This window comes from Odocoileus virginianus, chromosome 18, assembly GCF_023699985.2.
Source record: "Odocoileus virginianus isolate 20LAN1187 ecotype Illinois chromosome 18, Ovbor_1.2, whole genome shotgun sequence".
NCBI lineage: Eukaryota > Metazoa > Chordata > Mammalia > Artiodactyla > Cervidae > Odocoileus > Odocoileus virginianus.
In genome coordinates, this window is record NC_069691.1 from 17,399,611 (window position 1) to 17,422,361 (window position 22,751).

At 39.4% G+C, this 22,751-nt stretch overlaps 1 protein-coding gene across 1 annotated transcript in view; it reads right to left on the reverse strand.

The window, feature by feature from the left end:
• The window catches only part of PGM5 (phosphoglucomutase 5), a 185,220-nt gene that overhangs the window by 125,429 nt on the left and 37,040 nt on the right, over nucleotides 1-22,751 (reverse strand). Inside the window, exons 5-6 of the mRNA XM_020912623.2 lie at nucleotides 20,049-20,239; nucleotides 19,295-19,449 (exon numbers count right to left, since the gene is read on the reverse strand). Of these exons, the coding sequence (XP_020768282.1) occupies nucleotides 19,295-19,449; nucleotides 20,049-20,239 (346 nt within the window). The remainder of the gene's footprint in view (nucleotides 1-19,294; nucleotides 19,450-20,048; nucleotides 20,240-22,751) is intronic.

Genomic DNA, 22,751 nt, shown 5'->3' on the forward strand with positions numbered 1-22,751 from the left:
GTGCACACATCAATCTGAGGGGGAAGCAACTGGAGAGAGTATAGACTGGGGAGAAGAACAGTAAGATATGTGACAGAAGAAAGCTAATAAAGGTTGGGTTCTCAAACCAGTTGTTATAGTGGGTGACTGAAATTTAGTCCTGTAAAGATGCTCTAGAAAACTGTGAAAATACATGTCTCAGGCTTCCACTGAAGGGCAGGGGAACAGAGGTATTTATAACTCTCATCAGGCACTCATACAGCAGTCACCACAGAGCCATCCCTAACTCCTTGTGTGGACTCCCTTGGACTCAAAGTGTTTCACCTAATACTTAATTTTTTTCTTACCATTTCAGTGTGGGGTTTTCTGAGAATGGCAGGAAGTCACTGGCTAACTAATAATCAGATAGGCAGAGCATCTGTAGAAGGAATTCCTCAGATCTTACATCTTCCCAGAAGCAAGCACAATTTATTTTGGACCTGATGGCAGTTTCACTTACTTTGAACTCTTCAGAGGCAAATACTGACTTTACTCTTTAGAATAATGTTGAATATTTTTTAACACTATGAGATACCAAATTGACTCTTTTGAATATTGAAAAATGAGCAAGCTTTTCCTGCAAACCAATTATATACTGCTACTGTAACAGTGGCTTTAATTAATTGTAGGTAGTAATCTTGAAAGTGGGGAGTGGAGGCAGACATATCTTAAGCAGTAGACGACAATCTCTAAATTGTGTGTGAGTGGATGTGAATCTCTCTATCTGCACTCATTTCCCAGATATTTTGATATTTTTAGGGAGAATCCTCCTCCACAGGAAGCCATCCTTACTCGTGAGTGAGGATGTGGTATAAAAGGAAGGTTGAAAAGTATACACTCATCACCAAAGTCTAGAAGAGAAATGTGATGAGAGACAGAAACCAGAGAGAGAGAAACTGTAAAGAAGAGAGGTACACAAAGAGAATAATGCTTCCCTCTAAATAAGAAATAGCCTCAGGATACTCTCAAATAATGCTGCTTGCCATGTCCACATTTGGACAAATGGGGCCACATTGTGCTGCCTGCTCAAATAGTCCTGATCTCAGGCCCAGCCCTGGCTTGAGAAGTGGAACCTACACAGTCACGACAGGTTTCCTACAACATTGCTTGTGTTGATGTTGGAGCAGATGAAAGCAGATGTTTCCTGTCACACTGCGAATCTCTCCCTAAAGAACACATCAGCATCCTTCATCTCTTCAAGCCACACAGAAGACCAGGGGCCTCCATGTAACTGGATTTCTTCTCAACTTCACTGTTTCATTTGCTAGATCAGTTATTCCTAAACAACGTGCTCTGGAACTCTGTGTTCTTCTCATAAATGGAACACAGCACAAAGTTTTATAAAAGGGAGAAACTATTAAGAGAATGGCCCCCAGAGCCAATGAAAGGAAATGGGTCTCTGACATGCAGCTGCCATGACTAGCTGACACTCTTGGCTTAAAAATACCTAACAGCTTTAGGGGATAGACAGGGGATGCAGAGTGGGGGTCCTGAGACCTGGAGATTCCTGTGGAAATGGGTCCAATCAACAAAGGGTGATTTCATCAATTAAGGAAACCCAGCCACTTGTGGAGAACATTTGGCAACTCTTCAGCTGTGCACCCTTTCCTATTTTAGGAAATAGAGAACACTGAATAAACAGAATGTAGGAAATATTAGCATGTGATATTTGTCAGAATCACACTATAAATGTCTGTTAACTTGATGACTCTCAAACTAAAGTATCAGGAAGTACGCGAAAGGCTCACTTTCAGTTGCCAGAAACATTCTGATTGAAGGAAAGAATTTTCCTCAACAAACACTTCAGTAAAATCGAAGATTTAGATGAGGGAGGAAAAAATAAGGTAGACTATGTTATTAACTAATAATAACAGCAATATCCACAAATGCCTATTTTCTGCTGATCATTTTACATATATTATCCCAACTGAGTTACACAACAATCTGATGCAGTTAAGTACTCTAATTTTCATTTGACAGATGAGAAAACAAGCGCAGGGAGGTTAGGTAGCTTGACTACTTACACAGCTAAGTCACAGCAGATCTCATACTTGAACTCATGTCTTTGTGACTCTAAAGGTCTTTATAGTCACGCTGTAGCATCTTTTCTGCTCACAATGGATGGTTTGCTCCAGAACATTTTCTCTTTTCCTGACCTGCTCACCCCTGCTTACCACCATGAGGAATTATTAATACTATGTTCAAAGCATTATATTTGGGTTAAAAAAGAAAGAAAAGGAAACTCATTCAAGTGCTTCCCATGAGAGACATTCATAACCTAGAGAAGAAAGTTCCATTACAGCCATAAGTCTTGATCCTGGACTAAGCCACATAAATGGGTTCCTCTCAGCACTTCATGGCCCCTGGTATAGCATTCCTCACGCTGCATTTTAAGTGTTACTCAGGATATCTGTTTCTCTCTCTGAGTCATAATTTTTTTTTTAGGGTAAGCACAAATTGTATTCACTTATAACACCATCTGACCCAGAGAAGATATTCAATAAATGTATACTGATGAGTAAGTGAACAAACTGGAATAAGCAAGTGATGTCAAAGGCAAAGGCATTTTCAGGAAACACCTATAATTCTACAATGTCTGTTAATGCTGGGAAAACACTTTAAATGAGTTAGCAGCTACTGACAGTTCCCCTCCCAAAGTCATTGACACTGATTTCCTCACTAACAGAACAATGGCTTTATTATTTATCCTAAGCAAAAGTGAACATACCATAGGAAAGGAAAACTACTGCACTGAATGGTTTCCGGGAAAGTTTCTTTGACTTTCAAAAGATGCATGAATAAAAAGCAGCTTCTTTTCTTCCACAAGACCACATCATATATAGGGGAAGAGCTACAATTTCTGGAGCAGCTCCATGAGGAAAGCTCACCAAGGACAAAAACCACACCCTGAGGATGGCAGAACCCAGCTCCTTAGTGATGAGACCAAGGCAGTGAATTAGCCTCCTTACCTGGGACCTAGTTCCTTCTAGACATTTTAACATGTGAACTACAGTTTTTCCTTACTGTTTACATCATTTGGAGTTCAGGTTTCTGTTACTTGAAACTAAAAATCACCTTGTTTCCTTTCCCCTAACACTGCTTCCCAATCTTTGTTGTTTCATCATAATTCCATAGGTAAAGATGGGTATTAGTGGGTTTCTCGCTGCTCCAAGCATCAGTTTGGTTATTTATAAAATCTTATATCTTTTCTTCAGTAAATAAGGAATACCTTATCCTCTTCCTCATTGTCATCATTAATATCATCATCATCAATTATGTCATCACCCTAACTTCTTTAGCCCAAGGAAAAAAAAATTCACCATGTCAAAGGTTAAATAATATTTTATATCTGCATAGACTACACTATTTTGCACAGAATATTTAGAATATCATCTAAACCCATGGCAGAAATTGTAAGTTATTCCATGGTAACTATTCTCCTCTTCTTTCTTGATAAGAAAACACTTAAATTTGAGCTGTGCATATGGTCATTCAAAGTGAAGCAGCCACTTCCAAGCTTCCCTTGCAGCTAGGTGTTGCCATACCACTAAGTTCTGGCCAGCAGGATATAAGCAAAAGCATCAAATGTCTACCCTGTGAACCTCTTTAATAATATAGTGTGTCTATTTTTGCTCTTCCTTTTGCCCTTCTTTACCTGGTACTCCAGTAGCTGTGTAAAATGCAGACATGGTTGTTGGGAGTTCCTGCAGTCTTGAAATCTGAGGGTAAGAGCTATACCAACAGGAGTCAGTCAGAGCAACAAGCTAGAAGGAACATGAGTCCTTGGGAGCTCTGTGGAGAAGAGCCACTATACGAGCCCTGACAACGTCCCTTCTGGAAGGAGTGAGTCAGCTTTGAGAAATGATAAGAATCACTGATAAAATCAGAAGTACCAACATGCTCACACATATATCTTCTTTTCTGTTGTATTCTACTGTATCTCCATGAGAGCTCACTCTAGTAATCCCACACTGGCTTGATGTCATGCCCACCCAGAGCCACAACAGTCTTTGATATCTGACCTAATTCAAGAGTTGGTCCTCAGATGGAAGTTTCCTCCAAAAATCCAAATAGCCTAGTGCAAACCAACTCTCATTCTCAAATTTCTCATGCTCCTGGCACCCACCTGCTTGATGAGATTCGCATAAATAAACCTCACTTGGGGAGGAATATTCATCCTTCTACCTCCAAAGCCTCTTCCTAGTTCACCAGAGGACTTGGCTAAAGAATCTGCAAATAAATGGACTATGGAGGAGCTAATAAACTTTTAAAAAGTCATTATAAATGCAGGAAACAACCATTACAACAATAAATTGGGATTTACATGTTAACTGTTAAGGAAGGGAGTAGTTAACGCTATATTAGTAACAAAGAAAACCAATTTCACAAATGTCTCCGCTGTCCTCTCCTCCCCACACATAGGTATATCACAGAGCAGTTAATTTAGTCATATTATTTCTCTTATTTTACTTTTTAGCTTTTGGCTAAATACTGAACAGATTGTGAAATGGTCAAGTACTTATATTATACAAACAAATTGCACTATATATTTTAATTCGATGTACATATAACACAATATAAAAATACCAGCAGCAGAAGTAGCAGTAGGGGAAAAAACTTTGAACTCTGTATGGGGATTTAAATGGCTTCTCTGGGGGCTCAGAAGCTAAAGAGTCCACCCACAATGCAGAAGACCTGGGTTTGATCCCTGGGTCAGGAAGATCCCTGGAAAAGGGAATGGCTACCCACTCCATTATTCTTGCCCGGAGAATTCTATGGACAGAGAAGCCTGGTGGGCTACAGTCCACCGGGTCGCAAACAGTCAGACATGACTGAGCAACTAACACACACACACACACACACACACACACACACACACACATATGTGGGATTAATTGCTCTGCCCCAAATACAGTCAGACACAGGAGTGTTTTAAAAGAAAAAAAGAAACTCTATGTTTTTCCAGAAAGACAATTTTTCTAAAGAGATGAGACGATCAGGGTTTGATAGTTCAGGGTCCACTGACTTCTATGAACAAAGAACTTCTCATTGTAACAACTTTAAAGAATATTAATAAAAAGGTAAAAGATCAAATAACAATGGGTCTGATACTGGGTCCCAAGTGAAAGGTTCCACTTACAGCTATAGAAGAGCTAAAGAAAATGAACAATTATTATTTACAAAGTAATCTGAAAAACTACCAAATATAGATACTTGAGGATCACAATAGCAGTCTTCTAAAAGCTTGCTGTGCTCTGAAATGTGAGGAACCCAAAGAAGGAAACCCCACTCAATCACCAGTATCTACATGGGGGATATATTGGGTCTAAGTGCAGCCACCGGTTAAACTTTTAGTCCCAGTTCCTTAGTGTTAAAGAACTGGGGCTGGTTTGAGTTTGCCAGCTATAAAATTTCAACATCATGATGATAACAATTAACCTTCTCTGAGGTCTTACTGTGAACGCACTGCTCTAAGCACTGTTCATACATTACCTCATTTAATCCCAATGAGAACGATGCTGTTATTATCTCATTTAGCAGGAAAGAACCTGATTAGGAAACCAGCCCAAAGACATACAACCAGAGAGCAGAGGATTCAAACCCAGGTAGTCTGAGCACAGAAGCCAATGAAAGCCAAAGAGTACCACGTTCCATTCCATGCACGAACACACTTGTGTGTACTGGCAGGCAGGAATGTCTTCACTCCTTAACCCATGTCCTCTCTCAGTAGCACACATACTCTCTCTTTCCCTCCTACTCCTAAATTAGGTAGCAGAATCTGTGTAAGGCAATCTGCACGATACTACATCATGATCTGGAAACACTCTCCAAATCTCTCATTAACATTCAGATTGAAGTCATGAACCTTTCTGAATTTAGCAGAATACCTTCCAGAGAGAATATTAATAAATTTTGTTGATGGTGAAGTTTAACAAAGGAAGAAAGGATGTGGAAGAGAAGACAAACTTCAGCAATGTATTCAGCACCTAGCAGTGGGCTTGGCACACAGCAGGTACTAAAAACGGTTTTTGAAAATTGACAAAGTGGAAGGTAGGTAAGGATGCATGTGTGCATGATAAGTCACTTCAGTTGTGTCCAACTCTTTGTCATCCTATGGATGGTAGCCCACTAGGCTCCTCTGTCCAGGGGATTCTCCAGGCAAGAATACTGGAGTGGGTTGCCATGCCCTTCTCCAGGGGATCTTCCCGACCCAGGGATGGACCCCTTATGTCTCTCATGTCTCCTGCACTGGTAGGTGGGTGCTTTACCACCTGGGAAGCGTGGTAAGGATAGAGGGAGGGAAAAAAGGAAGGAGAAAGAAAGAAGTGAGGAAAGAAGGAAAGAGCAAGAGAAGTGGAGGCAGGAAGAAGGAAGGGAAGGAAGGAGTAGACAGAAGAAGGTGGGAAAGAAAGATGGATGAATTCCTGAACACATGCAGAGATCTGAGGCAAGCACCACCATTCGAATTCTAACACTGTTGTCAGTTACTGGAAAGTGGCAGAGGATCGGCAGGGATATGAGGACGTAACAAGAAGGGCCTCTGGAGTTCTTAACCAGGTCCTGAATTCTCATTCCTGAACTGAACCACAGTACACTCACCTAGCTCACATCCCTGTCCACCTACTGGGTCTCAAGTTGCTACCGTTACTCATTCTGGAGGGAGGAAGAAGGCTCTTGCTTTGGAAGACAACTGCATCTGTTCTCTGTCACTTGGTCTGGTAAGGAGTAACTGTCCCCCCAACTCCACTAAATGAGGACAAAGGGCTTAAAACTTTCAGTCTCTCCCACACTTCATGGCCTCAGTGAGCCAAAAGGTCAGAGATGATAAAAACACCCACAAAGTCAAGACTCAAGGGCATGTTCTCAATTACTTCTTTCTAGAAAAGCTTTGTCTCATACACATACACACACATGTATACAACTTTATCCCCCTACTTTGGAATTAATATATATATACTACTATATATACAGTATATAACCAACAGGAGCAGGACCTACTGTATAACACAGGAAACTATGCTTGATATTTTATAATAACCTATAAGGGAAAAGAATCTGAAAAAAAAGAATATATATATATTTATACACACACATGCATGTATAACTGAATCACTGTGTTGTACACCTAAAACCAACACATTGTCAACTATAAATCAAATATACTTTGATTAAAAAAAAAACTTTATCCTCCTAGATAAGGCAATATAAGCAGGTGAGGGCTGAAAACTTGCTCCCTCAAAGAGAGAGCCTAGAGAGCTAGAGGCAGGGAACCTGAGGATGAAAGTGATACCTTCTAAGGCAAAGCAGAGAGGGAGTATTCAGGTGTCACCAAGCTGCTAGATCAAGATTCACCTGAGGCCAAGTCTACTTCAGTTAATACGGACTGAAACATTCCCTTTATTATTTAGGTCCCATTTCAACTAGTGTTCTCTCATCTGCAGGGCAAAGATCCTGACTGATACAATCTCTCTGTGAGTCCTGGATAGAGAATGTGCATTCTTAAATACAATCACCAACTCACCAAACAGTTTTCTTTTATGCTAGGATATAAACCATTGATGCCACCAGGGACTCTAAAAGAACTTGGAATTCCAAATGACAAATTTAAACCTCAGGCAGAAACCTGATCAGAGATGAGATGAATGACTCCCCAGGTCTGAAATCTACCCTCACCTGTGTAGGGCATATAGACAGGGGCTTACACAATTTTTTTTTCTTTTCTTTTTCTAAGCATCAAATATCTTATAACCAATCACTAACACATTACTTATTAAAAGATCCCACTTTATTTAACTGGTAACTTTTATGTTTCTGCTCATCAGTGTTGCATAAGACTAAAAACTCCTAAAAGGAATCATGTCAGTTTAGCCCACTTTACACAGAATGTTATGATGAAACGCTGCTGAAACGTGATAAAGGTTTTTTCAAACAACCACTGCTGATCTTACTACTTCAAGCAGATCCTGAGGTAAGGGTATAGAATTCAAACCCTACCTTAAACTCCAGTCAACATTTTCCTGGAAGTCTTAAATTACAGCCAAGAACTGCTTCTTCCAGAGCTTTACTAAACAAGAGTGATGTTTAAGGTCAAAATTATAAGACATTTTGGGGTCAAAATAAATTATGCCTGTCTGATATCACCCAACACACACATAGGTCCCCTGACACACACACTGATAGACACAAATGACTTTCACCCAAGATATAATCAGAATTTCTCCTATTCTCAGCAATAAGGAACAGCAAAGAAGTTATGAGACTTGAAATTAGACAATCTAGTACCAGTCTTGACTGCTTCCTTTTGGATGGGCAACCGTGGGCCATCATAATGGCCAAAGGAGAGAGGGATTATTCAGGTATCACCAAGTTGCTAGGTCAAGATTCACCTGAGGCCAAGTCTACTTCAGTTAATATGGACCGAAACATTATTACTTAATCTCCCAATATCATACTTTTCCTATAAAGCTTCAATAATAACACTTAACGCAAATACTTCTGAGGGCTTATGTGACCACTGAATAAGAAACTGTAATGAAATCCACTATAAATAAAAATGCATTCACCCTCTTACTCTGTGCTGAGCAGGCAAAATTTGGGGAGTTTTTTTTATTCTCCTGTGCATCTTTCTTAGATACTATTCTTATCTCAGCCCTACTGAAAAGTGAAATTGATAGACTTGGCAATTTAATCAGTGTTAAAACAGGTTTGGTTTAAGATTACTCTAAGAGGTTGAGGTTTAAAATCCATTGAAAAAACTTTTTTTGGGTGAAAGTTATAAAGTTCATTTCAAAATATATAGCATACACCAAAAGTACATTTTTGTACAAAAAGCTCTTTCCCTCCAAAAGGATCTTCAGGCCTAAGATGATTCATCACTATCCTCCATCATTTAAAATCATTGTCAAGTGCCAAGCTTCTCTGGCTGTTTGACAAAGCATATAGTTCAGTTATGCTGGGCTATCCTATTTTCTTTATATCTTTATGCCACCAATAAATTTGACTAATGACTTTGAAATCTTAGAACTTTCAACTCTAAATGTAAATCTTTCCCAAGATAAGACTGAAAATAGTGTACTGATGTTCTGGCTCACCAGAGAGAAGGAAGTAGTGGACAGCAATTCCAAAGACCACTGGTCTCACTTGAACCCAGCCAGTGTATATTTATAGTCTGGTAAATGCAAGCTTTGATGCTAGGAACAAGACGCACTCAAACAGAGTGCATGACCCTAATCATAAAGGAAGCCCCAAGAGAACTTCTTTGGTTTGCTTTCAAATAAATAAGATTTGATTATTTTTATCACTTTTAGCAAGGTATTACTGATATAAAATAAAATTTTCCAGCTTTAAGTGTACAGTTCTATGAATCTTGATAGATAGGTACACAGATAGATAGAGTTGTGTTATTAATACTGCTACCATAATTAAGATACAGAACATTTTTATCAGCCCAAAAAGTTACCTCATGCCTCTTTGCAATAATGAATTGGGTTGATTTTTAAAGTGTATAAGTATTTGAAGTCACAAACAAGAAAGGAGAATATTTAACCAAATGGACCCTTCAAAAACCAAAACTGAGATTATAAGTAAAGATAGGTCATGAAGTCAACGTTTGCATTGGAAAACAACTACATGCCACTTAGTTATATGCTCTAGACCAGATGGCATTGGAACCCAGCCTTAAGTGATCTTTAATCCCCAATCACCCAGGGTGGTGTAAATGAATTTCTTTCAGTATTAGCAGAACTCACCAGTGGTCAAAATTATTTGCCAAATGCCAACAACTGCCAAGTCAATGGGAATGGAAGGACTGAGGATAGGATGTTGGAACCGTTATTAATGACTATGCCTTTCCAGAAACAAAACTGAAGAGTGGCAAGGAGTCCCTGCAGATAGAGCAGGCCAGAGAAAGCCAATTCCTAAAAATGGTTTGTCTGAGATCATGTGTAGGGGTGATGATAACTATAAGCTTTGGAACTCAGGTTACTGATTGCTCATTCAAAATTGTTTTACTGACCAACATAGAGAGCAAACACCCAACCAAGACAGCTCTGAACAACTGAAAAAAAGATGGTTTATCCAACATCTCCAAAGTTCTAGCAGGTTCTAGTCTTAATTATTATCAATTTATTCCTCTCACTTTAAGTAATTAATCTATAAGTGCCCTCTACTTAATGGGGGCATGAAATTGCTTTCTCATCTGACACCAACTCATAGAAATACTGACAAGCAGGCTTGAATCACCATCAGCATCCTTACCAGAAGGTAGACACAAAAGACATAGAAGAAGGTATCCTCTAACTTAGGATGAAATCAGTACTCACCCTACCTACCCGGGAAAGGAATAAAGACACCCGAGCTTAAGTTCAGGCTCTGGGAAGTGTGTTTACCTACTGACTGAGAAATAACTGCTGTGCCATTGCTTCCTTTTATCTCATTTTCATTGTCATAATCAATTCATAGCAAAACTAAAATTCAACTCACCACAAACTTACCTAAATATAAATGAAAACCATAAGTCAGGCACAGTTTTATTAGACACCCAAAAGACTAAAAAATTATACATCATTTCTTTCCTCCCTATCACTCTGTTTATTTATTTCCCTCTGCAATCAATAAATTGACAAATTTATTTTGGAAAAAAGTTCGAAGAAGCTTGTTTATATATCATGGCAGTTAACTTTTAGAATTATGTGATTAGATCTGTGGAGCTCAAGCTACTTTTTCTCCCAAATAAAAAATATTCCAAAAAGGAAAAAAATCTTATTCATTCATTTGGTAAGCGTTTTTGAGAACCTATCCTATGCCAGGCACTGGCCAAAACCTTTGCTTGTGGAGGATTTACAGGACATCAGGAAACAGACAAACAGATGTTTTTAATGTCTGTGACAACTATGATAAAGGGACCGCTGAAGAGTAAGTTCTATATGCTCCTTTGGATGGAGAAACATGACATCAAAAGAGTACTACCAAGAAGGTGATGCTGACTCAAGTCTTGAAAGCTCAGGAAGGACAAAGTAAGCAGTGGGACAAGGTGAAGGGAACACACTTCAAGGAAAGAGAACAGGATATGCAAAGGTACATCAGTGAGAGGTCATCAAATTTGGGAAACTGTAAGGGTGCTTCCCAGGTGGCTCAGTGGGCAAGAATCTGCCTGCCGAGTAGGAGATGCAGGCTTGATCCCTGGGTTGGCAAGATCCTCTGGAGAAAGAAATGGCAACCCATTCCAGTATTCTTGCCTGGGAAATCCCATGGACAGAGGAGCCTGGTGGGCGACTGTCCATGGGGTCACAAAAGAGTCAGACACAACTTAGCAACTCAACGACAGCAACAAATATATAGAATGTACAATGAGCTCACGGAAATCCATCAACAAGGGGGAGAAAATCCTAAATACAAAGTCAGGCAAAGGATAGGAACAGAGAGTTAATAGAAAGGAAACCCCCAAATCTCAAGCATCTGAAGAGATGTTCATTAGCAATATGAGAAATGAAAATTCAGTACAGCAATGGCGTATTACTCTCTATCTCTTCCATTGGTCACTGACTCTTCCATTTGCTCAATAAAATACTGGTCTGGACTTGAAGATGCAGAGACTAGCAGGGGAAGCAGCCTAATGAAGTACAATCTAACACAGGATTTGGTCAAATTAAGTGTACACAGTGCTTCTGACCCAACAATTCTCCTCTTGGATACACATGTCGAAGAAACTCTCACATAAATCCCAAGGGGGCTATGAAGCATCATTCACTGATGCGGGAGGTGAGAGGCAGCCTGAGTGTTCAGAGGAGCAGGGATGGAAGTAACCTGTGGATGCACACCATGGACTACTGTGCAGCAGTCAGAAGCAACGCACTACATGCACACTTAGGCACCGAGAGGATCTTAACATAAAGTCTTTATGGAAAAGAGTAAGAAACCAAATACAGTCTATTTATAGTACTAGTCACAATCGTCTGAAGTACATGCAAATAAAACATACGCAAACAAAAGGATACCCAACAAATACACATTTGTGATTGTCTCTGGGAGGAGGGTAATCAAAGAAAAGAGAAGTATGTTAATTTTTTAATAATAAGAAATGAGTCTCCCACTGGACACACTATGAAAGGACTGCTCAATGATGAGCATGATTAACTCAGCTGGCTACACCTGAGGTCCAAAAAACTGGGGAGAGGGTGAGACTGGGAGACAAGCAGGCAGAGATTACCAAAAAGACTGGCCATTGTGCTGGCTGTTCCTGGTTTGCCCCCTTCCACCCTAGAGTCCACCATCCCATTCAACGCCCACCTCTGCCCTGTCAGCTTCCCTAGGAGGCTGAGATGCAAGGGCTGCCCCCTGGCTTCCTGTGGGGTTTGGTCAAGAGGAGGCATCAGCAAGAGATTGAAGGGTAAGATTCAAGGAAAAGAGAGAAGTTAGGGTATTTATACCTCCCTGACAAGATCAGTCCTGACAACTCCAAATCTCCTCAGCTATGGTTACCCAATCCCTCCCTAACTCTTCAGTCCTGGGGGATTACTAGCTTTCTGATACTGTGAGTCCTGAGATGCCTCTCCATCACTTCTTGCTTTTTTTTTAGTTTCCTTCATTATCTTCGTTCATACTTCTGTAGACCAGGTTATTAAAGCTACTATTACTAAATTCTTTTTAGCAAACTCTTTTGATGGTGCCATTTCCTTTCTCCCTTGACCATGAATTAAACAGCTATGGATGGTTTTAGGGCAATAACTACTATTATAAAGAGCTTTTTCTCTCTTTTCTGTTTTAATATAAGTTATACTTGAACATATTTATATGCTAAGGCAAAATAATTCCTATTACTCTATAGCACAATGGATGTATGGGAGACTGGATAATTACATATTAGCTCACAACACTCTCTCTCCCTTACCACGGTGCATCCTGATTGATCTTGGAGACAAAATAACACAGATCTAAAGTGTGTAACAAGGACCGAGTTCATCATAGATAAGTAGATGTTGCATACTTGCTGGATTAACACTGTCTAGATTCCAATGACCAACTGGATATGTTCAAGATAAAGCTACAGTACATATTTCAGATCGGGGACTGGCAACAAATAGCTGTAGACTACATTCTGAAAAAATAAGCATTTTCACATGTGCTATGGGCCATTTCTAATCTCAGCATCAAAGCCAGGTCTATCTGCATGTTTCTAGTCTTTGGTCCTACCCATAAATCCTCAAAGTCCATTATCTATATTACCAAGGAGGATGTTCCACACTTGCCAATTATTACTATACCAAGTTCATTTCCCCTGAACATGCATTACAATTTGTGTTTATATGCTTTTTCTTTACTTGTTATTATTCATCTTCTGCATCAGACAGTAAGTTCCATCAGGGCAAGGGACAATTGCCTAGGGTATAGAAGGTCATTAATAAATATTTCTTGAGTGAATAAGCAGAGAACAACAGGAGTGGCACAAAAAGCAAAAAGAGAGTAGAAGAGTCCTAATTCCCTTTTCCATCATGTTTATGGGTGGTGGACCTCATATGGCCTCCCTGTAGTCAAAACATACTTTCTAAATATGGCTCCCTTGCAGTGTATACTAGGATGCTAGCCTTGATTGAGGCTTTAAATATTTCTGAATAAGGAGAGTTCATGTCTGCATGTGTTTGCCTTGCTTAACACAGCATTCAGCACAGGACCACGCACAGATGGGTGCTCCCTAAGTATTACTGAAGGATGATAACACAGGGGATTATTTAATACCGCCTCACGGAGTAGAGATAAATCTTGGGCCACAAATATACTTCTAATGTGCTTTACTTCTCAAATAATTTGAACCAAAATGATTTCAGCAACACAGATTCATCTGTAACCACAAATCAGACACATTTAGAATGACAAAGCCCAAAAGAATGCCATTTTCAAGGCTGAAACGGTATTATTCTGGGGTAAATGGAATCCTAGTCTCAGTGATACTGTAAGAGTAGAAATGAAAGATACTGAAAGTCTTCCCTCGGGGAACAACAATTATCCATGAAACAATGGAAGTTTGTCTGAATAATTCATCAGCATCAAGGGTGCAGGCCTCCTTTATTCTGTAATCCCAGGAGTTTGGGTAAGTGCACCATTGAATGTGTCTCAGTCACTTCGCTGTCTTTCTTCCAGGGTCTGGCATTTAGGGGCACATTCCTATGATTTTATTAATTAAAAAATAACCTAAGTGGGAAACTATTGACAAGATAACATTTTGAGGCAGCATTTCTTTCACGAAGAAGAAACTTATAAAGTGTCTATCTTGAGAATCCACCAGGGACTCCACAAGAGATCAAATACCCAAAACAAATCACCACTTCAGAGCCCACAGAATTCTGAATCCCAACCAGCAAGCATGAATAATCCTTTTAAATGGTCACTTACATATCAGAACAGGTCCTCTGTGAACTTTCTAAGCAAGGCTTCTGGTTTCTGACTGAAACAGAGATTCATTGGGAAGGAGGGATAAACTGAAACCAAGAACAACTGGGAAATTTCCATAAGAAAAGAGCACAGATGGGTTGTGTTGTCATAATGAAACTGGTCCCTCCCGGCCAGGGTTTGGGAAGCTGCTGACTACCTACCCCGCGGGAGAGCTGAGCAATATTCGCAACTGGTTTCTCAGAAACCATCCTGATTAAGTTGTAGTTACTAGGCAGATGCAATAGTTTCAAATTCCAGGTCACTTTCTTATTAGCTGTGTAACCTTCTGTGAGTCACTTAATCTCTCTGATAATTGGTTCAGCATCTTTAATATGCTGAGAGTAATGTCTACCCAAGTACCTTTCTAAATTATTGCAAATATCAAGTGAGTTCAAGTTAATGAAAGTTCTTTCTAAATTGTAAGATTATGTATAAGTGTGCATGCATGCTCAGTTGCTGGGTCTTTCTGACCCTTTGTGACCCCATGGACAGCAGCCTGTCATGTTCCTCTGACCATGTGATTCTCTAGGAGGGAATACTGGAGTGGGTTGCCATTTCCTCTTCCAGGGGATCTTTCTGACACAGTGATTGAACTCATATTTCTCCCAAGTCTCCTGTACTGGTAGGCGGATTCTTTACCAACCACTGAGCCACCTTATATATCCTCCCAGAATATTAAGTAACCTACATAGAACTCAGGATCCTCTGTGACTCTGGGTTTTCCATTTCTAGAGACAGTCTGGTTTTTGCTTTGCTTTCTACGGTTTTGCTGATTTTTTTTTAAAGTGAAGTCGCTCAGTAGTGTCCGACTCTTTGCGACCCCATGGACTGTAGCCTACCAAGTTCCTCCGCCCATGGGATTTCCCAGGCAAGAATACTGGAGTGGGTTGCTATTTCCTTCTCCAGGTGACCTTCTCAACCTGGGGATTGAACTCCAGTCTCCCGCACTGTAGGCAGACGCTTTATTGTCTCAGACACCAGGGAAGTAGTTCATGTTTTGTTTTTTTTTAAAGGAAAGATATAAACCAAGGCAAAGGGGGAAGAATGGAATTACACATCTCACCCTTTGGAGCTGCTAGGCAAGAATTTTAAACTGTGGTTGCTTCATCATCACAGATTTTACATCAATATCATCTGAGGGAAAGAAGTAACATAGGGGGCATCCAAAAGGCATCTGATTCATCTCCGTACTGGTGGAGGAATAAAAGATCAATTTACAGAAATCAATTATATTTCTAATTACTAGCTGCGGCAAACAACTGGAAAATTAACCTTATAAAACTATTCCATTTGCATTAGCATCAAAATATACAAAGTACTCGTGAATCAATTTGACAAAAATTGTAAAGATTTCCACGCTAAACTACAAAATATACGGAAGAGAAACTAACCTACAAAGTATGTAAGAGAAATTAAAGAAAACTAAATAAAATAAGAGATATATCACATTCCTGGACTAGAAATCTCAGTATTATTGAAATGCAATTCTTCCAGAATTGCTCTGTGGATTCAACACAATTTCAATCAAAATTGCAATAGGCCCTATTAGAAAATAACAAGTTGATTCTAAAATGTATATAGAAATGCAAAGGACATTAGATATATAATTTTTTCTATATGAAGAAAAAAGAAATAAGAGTTGGGGGGGGTCATTTGACTTAACCAACTACTTTAAAACTTCAATAATCAACACAAGGAAATACTGGCATAGGTATAGCCCATAGATCAATGGAGCAGAAGGGATAATCTTGAAACAGACCCACATACATATGGTCAACTGATTTTTAACAAACACATCAAGGGAAAGGTAAATTCTTTTCAATAACAATTGCATATAGGGAAAAAACAAGCCTCAACCCCTGCCTTATAACCCACAGAAAAGTTAATTCAAAATCATCAAAGACTTAAATACAAAATTTAAACTACAATGATTCTAGAAGTAAGGATAGGAAAAAACATCTTTTTGACCTTTGGGTAAGCAAAGATTTCTTACAGAGGATAAGAAAGTATATATTATTTATATGAGGGCTTCCCTGGTAGCTCAGCTGGTAAAGAATCTGCCTGCAATGCAGAAGACCCTGCTTCGATTCCTGGGTCGGGAAGACCCCCTGGAGAAGGGATCGGCTGCCCACTCCAGTATTCCTGGGCTTCCCTGGTGGCTCAGGCAGTAAAAAAATCACCTGCAATTCAGGAGACCTGGGTTTGATCCCTGAGTTGGGAAAATCCTCTGGAGGAGGGCATGGCAACCTGCTCCAGTATTCTTTCCTGGAGAATCCCCATGGACAGAAGAGCCTGGTGGGCTACAGTCCATGCGGTTGCAAAGAGTCGGACACAACTGAGTGACTAAGCACACAATTATACAAGAAAAAAAACTGGACACTGTCAAAATTTAAAACTCACGTGCATCAAAAGACACAATTAAGAATTTGAATGAGGAAGTGACAGGCATGGAGAAAACATCTGTAATACATATATCTGACAAAAGACTTATCCAGGATATTCCCTGGCAGACCAGTGGTTAGGCCTCTCACTGCTGAGGACCTGGGTTCAATCCTCGGTCAGGGAACTAAGATCCCACAAGCTGGCAGTATGGCCAAAAAAAAACTTATTACCAAGAATATATAAAGAACTTCTCTAAATCAATAACAAAAAGACAAACAATGCTCCTTCAACTGAGCAAATACATTTCGAACAGGTACATAACAAAGAAGTTCACAAATGGACAATGAGCATATGAAAATGAGCTCAACATCACTAGAAAAATACAAATTTAAACCAAAATGAAACACTATTTTGCACTCACTAGACTGCTTAAAATAAAAAAGACTGATAACACCAAATGTTATTGAAGATATGAAGTTACTAGAACTATCACACGTTGCAAATAAGAGTATAAAATGGAAAACAGTTTGGCAGTTTCTTGTTAAATTAAACATACATCTATCCTACAGGCAGCATTCTACTCCTGGATATTAACTGAGGAAATGTAGATGTATACACAAAAAGACACGTGTAAGAATGCTTATAATGGCATGATTTATAGTATCTAATACCTGAAAACAACCCAAATGTTCATCAACAGGATACTGGAAAAATAAACTGTGATATATTCATACATTGATATACTATACTGCAACATAGGGGAATGAACTAGTTACAAATTCAGTGAATGCGGATGAATAAAAAAATACATATTAAATGAAAAAACTAGTAATAAATATGTAGTATATGATTCTATTTTTGTGACGCTCAAGAACAGGCAAAGCCTAAATATGGCAGAAGAAATTACAACAATTGGGCATTGGAAGGAGGAACTTTGGGGGGTGATGGGAATGTTCTATATCTTATTTTCATTGGTTGTCACCCAGATGTATACTTTTTCCAAAACTCATTGAATTGTACCCTTAAGATTAACTCAATTCACTTCATATAAAATTTACTTCAGGAATGACTGAATGAATGGTAACACCATGAGGAAATAACTTCACCATCCAGAAGATGAGATTCTGCAGGACAACTGGTCTGGTCTCCTCAAAAATCGTTATCATTAAATAAAAGATAAAAGGCTTGTGCTAGATTCTAAAAGACTTAAGAGATGTGACAACCAGATGCAATGTATGATGTTAGACAGGATGCTGCTTTGGGCAAAACCATACATTAAAGACACTCCAGGGACACTCGGGGGAAATTTGAGTATGACCTTGGTTTTAGATGATATAAAACTGTATTAAGACAAAGTTGGAGACTGTTGATGGGAAAAAAATGTTACAAGGCAGTTTGTACTTTCAGATCTCTTTTTGGTTTCACAAAAAGGCAAATATATATTATACATATTATATTATGTATGTTATATATGATTTATAGCTATGCATATATATTATATATGTATATAAAGAGATTCAGTAGGGAATATACATTCATCAATTAACATAAGCAGCTCAGGCAGAGTCGCTTACATTTTCCTCGTTTTCTGTGTTTTTTAACTTTCCAGCATGAACAAATACTGCTTCCACAATAATATACATTGCTTGAAAATATTAGACTCTGAAATTCACTGTTTCCTAAGATAAGCTAAAAGATGGGTGGATAGGGCCAGGGTAAGAAACTTTGGATTGTTATCTACTGAGTCTCCTGTTGAGCATTTTCCATGTGTATCTTGCTTCATTCTCACAACAAACTTATCTTCCCTGTTTTTACAGAACTAATGATGATATAGTAAAAGTTGCTCAGTCGTGTCTGACTCTTTGCAACCCCATGGACTGTAGCCTGCCAGGCTCCTTTGTCCATGAAATTCTCCAGGCCAGAATACTGGATTGGGGATCTTCTCCAGGGGATCTTCTGAACCCAGGAATCAAACCGGGGTCTCTTTTCCAGCTGAGCTACCAGGGAAGCCTGAGATAAGTGAGCATTTTAAAATAATATTATCTGATCCTAAGACTCATGTTCTTTCTACCTTGCTTACATATTTAGTAAGTTTTCTTACCATTTATGAAGTATTTACTATGAACCACGCGTTCTGTTACATGGTTTATAAGAATCACCTCATTCCTACCTCATACAACCCATGTAAGGATAATACTATTATCATGCTCATTTTAAAGATAAGAAAACAGAGACACAGAAATTAAATAAGTCTCCCAAGTTCCTAAGAGCTAAGATATAGCAGAACCCAGTTCAGGCCACCTGATTTTTCACACTTCTATTAACTATATCATGTCTTTAAATTCTCATATCTCTAATTTCAACAAGTTCCCAAAGTGCGAGGGGAGAATGATTGAGAGCTACCAGCAGAAGGAACAACGACATCAGAGGCCTGTCATGAAGTTTTTCACGGTGACATTCTGCTTACCTGTCGAGGGCTGTGCTGGTGGGCATACTCCTTCCAAACCCTCGGACTCCCATCTGACGGAAATATGGAATGCAAGAGAGGTTGGCGGCAATGATGGCCAAGGAGTCGGAGGGGCTCACAAAGAAGCCATTTTGGCCTAGGATCATGTAACGGTCCTGTGGGAAAGAATGTATGAAAATGTTCAGGCAAAGGCATCTGCTGCTAGCAATCCATTCCCATCATCATCACCAAGCACTTTACTGCCATCCTCAGATTTAAACAATGGAAAACCACTTGAAGGAGGCCAAAGAGGGCATGGGAAACTAAAATCCCTGAATATTGCAGGGTGCAGGATCTTGACACCGCTAGGAAAATATCCAACCTGTTGAAATGTGGATGACTTCCTCAGGCTTTAGTAGCCTCTACATTCTTCATTCACACTTCTCCCAAACATACTGGAGAACAGAGATTATTACTAAAATAGCTGTTTTCTTAACATGGTGATTTCAACAAGATTAGTCGTAAATAAAGATGTATTGCATGAATTTTTTAAAAGAAATAACCTCTTTATAACATACTGCTACTTGGAAAAAGAAAAGTAATGGCTATTTACATGCAATACTAGGCCATTAAGTAGAAGGGCAGATGCAAAGCCAGTTAGGGTTCGTATGCCCCTTACATGTCAGCCCCAGAGGTATTCAACAATTCTCTGGTTTCCAGTGTTTGGCTCATTATACAGCAAAACGATCAGCAGGCAGAAAGCTTTCCTCCTTACCCCATCAGCATCAAACGCAGCTCCAAATCCATATTCCCCTCCTTTCATAGCTTCCAGAAGGGTTGTTGCATATGTCAGGTTGGGGTCAGGATGCTGCCCTCCAAAATCTTCCAGGGGAACACAGTTGATTGCAGAATTGGCTGGGGCCCCCAGCTCATCACAGAGAACTTTTCTCACATAGGGTCCCATAACTTAAAAAAGATACACAGCAATGTGAGATCTTTACAGAACTCCTCCCTCAAGGGTGTTTTGTTCTTCTTAGAAGAAGACGTCTACTTCATAGCACAAGGGAAAAAAAAGATAAATTCTACAAGTTTTTTCAAGCACAGAATAATGGTTACTTCAATTACCACTCATTTAGCATCTATGTGCCAGTGACTATGTTAGGCATATAGAAGTTGTATTCAGTAATCCAGTTGCATGAAATTTTTCTCCAAAACTTTCCTAAAATACTGCCAAAAAGAAATCAACTACCTAATAATAATTCATGGGCTGTTACTTTTTATATTAAAAGCATTAGTTAAATATATGCAAAAGCACTTAAAGGCTCTAGCGATGTTCTTTGTCTCTACAGCTGTTTTAACTTTGCCAAGTGTATAATTAAACCCTGCCAACCACTGAAGCATATACAACTAAGTACATTTTACAAAATAAATACTAAGGAGTTGTGCTTTCCAGTTCAACACACATTCATGGAGTGCCTAACACAGAACTCTTACGTGAAGAATGGAGGGCATCCAAGGACACAAAGTGCTCTCAGTTTGGGCCCTCAGTCTGGCAGTGGGATGAGTCAAATCTGCAGGTGAGTGACTGGACTTGTAAGACTAGTTGAATTCGATGTATAATGTATTTATTAAACAATGAAATCCAACAGTTTAAAAGAGAAATGACCATAGGCAAGGCTTCAAAATGGAGCAGCATTTCTGGGAGAACATGGAAGAATATAAATTTGACAGGAGTTAAGGATGCTATCCAAGTGAAAAGAACACTGTGAGCAAGGGAATGGAGTCTGAGGTAGAACATACAGCACATTTGGGGACAAGCATGTAATCCTGTTGGCTGAAATATATAAAAGTACCGCTTTCCATTTATTTTCAACTAATAGAATACAAACCATAAACAGTGAACACACTTTGATTTTGCCTGCCCAGCACCCATTTTCCCTGCGCAGCACCCTTTTTCCTTTCCTCTGATAGCAGTATTTTGGGTCTTCTTTAGAGAACCAATCCTTTTTCCATCTCAGTTCTTGGAATCTGATACTTCCCCCAAGACTAGGGAGGTGACCTAGGTCTGCAAATCAGTATCCTCCATCCCTCAACCAGAGTGACTGATTCAGAGATGAACACATGGTAAAAGCTAGGCAGTGAGGTTCAAATCCAGAAACCATTTTCAAACTCTGTGGGAAGAGAAACTCTCTTCCCTCTAGGTCAGATAATGCTAAGGCAAGAAAGAGAAACAGCCTTTTCTGCAGAATATAACTAACCCAAAGTTGTATTTATGCAGAATACAACCAGCCTGAAGTTGAACGATTTTATGAAGACCTACAGACCTTTTAGGACTAACAGCCAAAAAAGATGTCCTTTTCATTATAGAGGACCAGAATGCAAAAGTAGGAAGTCAAGAAACAGCTGGATTAACAGGCAAATTTGGCCTTGGAGTACAGAATGAAGCAAGGCAAAGGCTAATAGGGTTTTGCCAAGAGAACGCACTGGTCATAGCAAACACCCTCTTCCAACAACATAAGAGAAGACTCTACACATGGACATCACCAGATAGTCAACACTGAAATCAGACTGATTATATTCTTTGCAGCCAAAGATGGAGAAGCTCTATACAATCAGCAAAAACAAGACTGGGAGCTGACGGTGGCTGAGATCATGAGCTCCTTATTGCAAAATTCAGACTTAAATTGAAGATAGTGGGAAAAACCACTAGACCATTCAGGTACAACCTAAATCAAATCCCTTATGACTATACAGCAGAAGTGAGAAATAGATTTAAGGGACTAGATCTGATAGACAGAGTGCCTGATGAACTATGGACGGAGGTTTGTGACATTGTACAGGAGACAGGAATCAAGACCATCCCCAAGAAAAAGAAGTGCAAAAAAGCAAAATGGCTGTCTGAGGAGGCCTTACAAATAGCTGTGAAAAGAAGAGACGCGAAAAGCAAAGGAGAAAAGGAAAAATATACCCATTTGAATGCAGAGTTCCAAAGAATAGCAAGGAGAGATAAGAAAGCCTTCCTCAGTGATCAGTGCAAAGAAATAGAGGAAAACAACAGAATGGGAAAGACTAGAGATCTCTTCAAGAAAATTAGAGATAACAAGGGAACATTTCATGCAAAGATGGGCTCAATAAAGTGCAGAAATGGTATGGACTTAACAGAAGCAGAAGATATTAAGAACAGGTGGCAAGATTACACAGAAGAACTGTACAAAAAAAGATCTTCATGACCCAGAAAATCACAATGGTGTGACCATTCACACGCACCTAGAGCCAGACATGCTGGAATGTGAAGTCAAGTAGCCTTAGGAAGCATCACTACAAAGTTAGTGGAGGTGATGGAATTCCAGTTGAGCTATTTCAAATCCTGAAAGACGATGCTGTAAAAGTGTTGCACTCAATACGCCAGCAAATTTGGAAAACTCAGCAGTGGCCACAGGACTGGAAAAGGTCAATTTTCATTCCAATCACAAGGAAA